Raw genomic sequence first — 3,866 nt, forward strand, 5'->3', positions numbered from 1 at the left:
AGGCTAGATGTGTAGTGAAAAAATACAATAATTTTCTTCAGTTTGATATCCTGTCTGCTTTGCTAAGGCAGCACATGTTAAACTATGTGGCCTTTAGCATTTCTGGCCTTCACATATGGCTTATTATTAGCCTCAAACACACTGCAGAGGCATGCCAAGGGGCACAAGTGATGTGTAACTGACTGACTCAATAAGTAAGCCTAAAACAGAGCCACACCAATGGAAAAAGCTCGAAGGACTCAGGTCACTCTTGTCCAAAGTTCTTGCCTGGTTAACTCTTGTTTGCAGCTGTACCTTCTCAGTTTGCCTCTTAGAAGACAATTCTTAGGTTTCATCTCTTCATGTGCAAATAAAGAGGCAAAGTTATGCACTATTTCGACTGCATTGTAGTCCAAAAGTTTTGATTTTTTTTTTTACCTTACTTTTGTTAGACAGGTGCATAAGGCACAATGTTGCAGGTGAGGTTTAGGGTTACACTTTTGCTCCTTCTATTAATGGCCAGGTGTGTGGCACAGGAAGAAACCCAAACTAAAGGCTGCGTTTGTGGATACCCTGGAATACCAGGGGACCCGGGACACAACGGTGCACCTGGAAGGGACGGCCGAGATGGACTCAGAGGTGAAAAGGGGGATCGAGGTAAGCTGAGAGGACTCAACTTTTATGTCCATTTTTCTGTATTTCTTAACTTTGTGTTTAGTAATATTATTCATGACACTCAGGTGAGACTGGCTCTACTGGAAGACCAGGCAATGATGGCATCAAAGGAGACAAAGGAGAGCCTGGTATGTACTAACAGATCTGCAAGCTGTGTAGGACTGTGTAGTAATTTAATACCGTCTTCATCATGTTTTTCTAGCTTATCAGGTATATAAAGACTGGTGTGCTTGTCATTTACAGGTGAAGTTGGTCCAGCAGGGCTCAAAGGAAAAAGGGGAGATAATGGAGACAAGGGCCCCCCTGGAAAAATGGGGCCCCAAGGAGTCCAAGGGCCCATTGGCTTGAAAGGAAACAAGGGGGAGATTGGGCTGCCTGGATCACAAGGGCCTAAAGGGGATTTTGGGCCTCTTGGACCTGAGGGTCCCAAAGGGGAGATTGGTCTGCGAGGCGACAGAGGCATTCAGGGACCAGTGGGACCTCCTGGCAGGCCAGGGCCTAAAGGGGAAATCGGTGTCCCAGGTCACAAAGGCAACATTGGTTATCGCGGCGAGAGAGGGGCTCGAGGGGAGAGAGGTGATAAGGGTGAGAAGGGAGATGCTTTTGTTATCTCTAAAAGTGCCTTCTCTGTGGGACTCACAGCATTTTCTAAACTCCCTGCAGCGAACGCACCCATCCGGTTTGACAAGATCATTTACAATCAGCAGAATCACTACGATCCACAAACGGGACGATTCACATGCTCTGCAGCAGGAGCGTATTTCTTCACCTACCACATTACCGTCTTCTCCCGGAACGTGAAGGTGGCTCTGGTAAAAAATGGTGCAAAGATCATCCACACCACAGATAACTACCAGAGCAGCGAAGATCAGGCAGCAGGGGGCGCTGTGCTGCACCTGGAGGTGGGGGACAGGGTGTGGCTGCAGGTGGCAGGAGGAGAGCTGTCCAATGGGCTCTTTGCTGATGAAGACGATGACACCACTTTCTCTGGATTCTTACTGTTTGGGGTTTGAATCAGGCATTATCACTTTATAACTCCTGATTTCTTCTGTGAAACAAGATTAAGTAGTCCGAGATCAGTCTGCCTACAATCTTAGCTTGACTAAAACATTGTGCACTGGTGGAATCATGCAACACAATACATAACTTAGCTCCTACACTTAAATGCAGATGTATCTTACTTTATCTCTTCTACTTTATGCAACAACTCCATGTTCTTTTGAGGAACAAACATATTTAATCTACTTTATTTAATCTTTTGTATGACTTTTCAAAATATACAGGCTAAAATGTTTTATTTAACATGATGTTTAACCACAACAATGAAATAATCTACCTCATATATTTTGCCAGTTAAACAATACAATAATTTATCTTAAGCAAAAATAGAATCATGTTTTCTTAATCCTTACACATTCTGGTGATTTTCACTAGTCTAAAATTTAATACTGTTTAAAGGAAGGATTTTATTTTATTTTTTTAATTACATGCACTTTTTATTTCGTATTCTTCATCAGTTTTGCACACCGTTTGCCCATTTTTGCATTTTTTACCTATGGTTGCCACATTTTAACCCATTTTCATCACTTTTCTCCAGGTTTTTGCTAATTTAACCCATTTTTGCTGAAAAACCATTTTACTGCCTTTTCTGTCAATTTTTGCCACTTGTTTGGCACCTTTAAAGGTCACATATTTTATCCCTATAAGACAAGTTTATATTGGTCTCAGAAGTCCCCAAAACATACCTGTGAAGTTTATTGCTGAAAAAACACTCCAGTATTGGATTTTTGCATGTCTAAATACCCCCTCTGTTTCAGCCCTGCTCAGAACGAGCGGTTTCTGTGTCTGTGGCTTTAAATGTTAATGAGCTGTTTGACTCCGCCCCTCTCAGGAAATGAATGTGGCTTAATGGATTCTCGTTTCAGCTGGCAGCTGAAAGGAGAATCAGGAGAAGAGGGCGGAGTCAAACACGATCGTGGTCAGACCAGGGGCACATATTTTTGTTGTAAAAGTCTGAGAACATGTATTTCACATAATATGTGACCTTTAACCCATTTTGCCACTTGTTAACCTCTTTTCACCATTTTCCCCTCACTTACTTTTCCAATTTAAACAAATGGTTTTTATCTCTTACAAGCCATTTTGCCCAATTTTTCTTGCATATTTTTCCACTTAAAACCCATTGTTGCCTCCTTTGACCCATTGTTTGTTTTTTTTTGCCACTTTTTAAACCCTTTCGCCTCTTATTTTCTATTGTTGCCTCTGTTAACCATGTTTGCCATCATTCCACCCTTTCCATTTCAGCCACATTAATTTGTTCTGCCCATTTTTGTCCCCTGTAATCCCTTTCACCACTTAATTTTTCTACCTGATTTTTTTCCACTTTAAACCAATTTTTGCGACCGTTAACCAATTTCTTCCACTTTAAATACCTTTTAATCTATTCTAACCCATTTTTGCCCATTTTGAGTTACATTTACCACATTTTCTTCCCATTTATGCCACTTTCAAAAATATTTTTCCACCCTTTAAGCCCCATCTACCACTTTTTCTGCCCTTTTCTACCACTATAAACCTCTTTCACCACTTTTTAAGTCATTTTTTGCCACGTTTACCACATTTTTGCCCATTTTAACAGCATTTAACGTCTTTCTCTGCTCGTTTTTGCCACTTTTCACTTTTTCAATTTGCCATTTGTAATCCCTCAAAGCCTTGATTATGTACTTCTCTGAAGTGAAATCATCTGGTGAAAGTAAATATTATCAAGTTGAAACAGAGCTGTCATGTCAAAGATACCTGTTCACTGAGTTGTTGCTGTCTGTTGTTCTGGAATAAAAACAACATTCACAAAGTCATCCTGTGTCTCCCTCTGGTATTTGGGGATGGGCACACACAACAGAAATACCGCAGACATTAACTGTCTCTACATGATAAGGTGACATGGCACGAGGAAGACGGTGCAACGACAACTGGAAGGTCCAGTCTTTTTTAGTCTTCAAAGAGCTGCAGGAAGTGAGACGCTGCATTGTCTTTTCTATTTTTTTTCCTTCACTGAGGAGCGCTCCAATGTGGGCGTAGCATTGCGGTCACTGAGCAATCCTCTGACTTTTGATTGGCTGTCAGCAGAATGGCCACGCTGCGGTCAACCAGTACCTCAATCCTAACCTCACGAAGACCCGCCCCCTGCAAACACTGCAACAAGTGCATTGAGG

The 3,866-nt window shown here is 41.7% G+C and overlaps 1 protein-coding gene across 1 annotated transcript; it reads left to right on the plus strand.

The window, feature by feature from the left end:
• Positions 1-2,206, plus strand: c1qtnf9 (C1q and TNF related 9). The gene is made up of 3 exons (XM_041814439.1): positions 1-636; positions 720-782; positions 898-2,206. Exons 1-3 carry the CDS (start codon positions 450-452, stop codon positions 1,665-1,667), a joined length of 1,020 nt encoding a protein of 339 aa, XP_041670373.1. The 5' UTR covers positions 1-449; the 3' UTR covers positions 1,668-2,206.
• The last annotated feature ends 1,660 nt before the right edge of the window (positions 2,207-3,866 follow it).

Source organism: Cheilinus undulatus, linkage group 19, assembly GCF_018320785.1.
Source record: "Cheilinus undulatus linkage group 19, ASM1832078v1, whole genome shotgun sequence".
Classification (NCBI taxonomy): domain Eukaryota; kingdom Metazoa; phylum Chordata; class Actinopteri; order Labriformes; family Labridae; genus Cheilinus; species Cheilinus undulatus.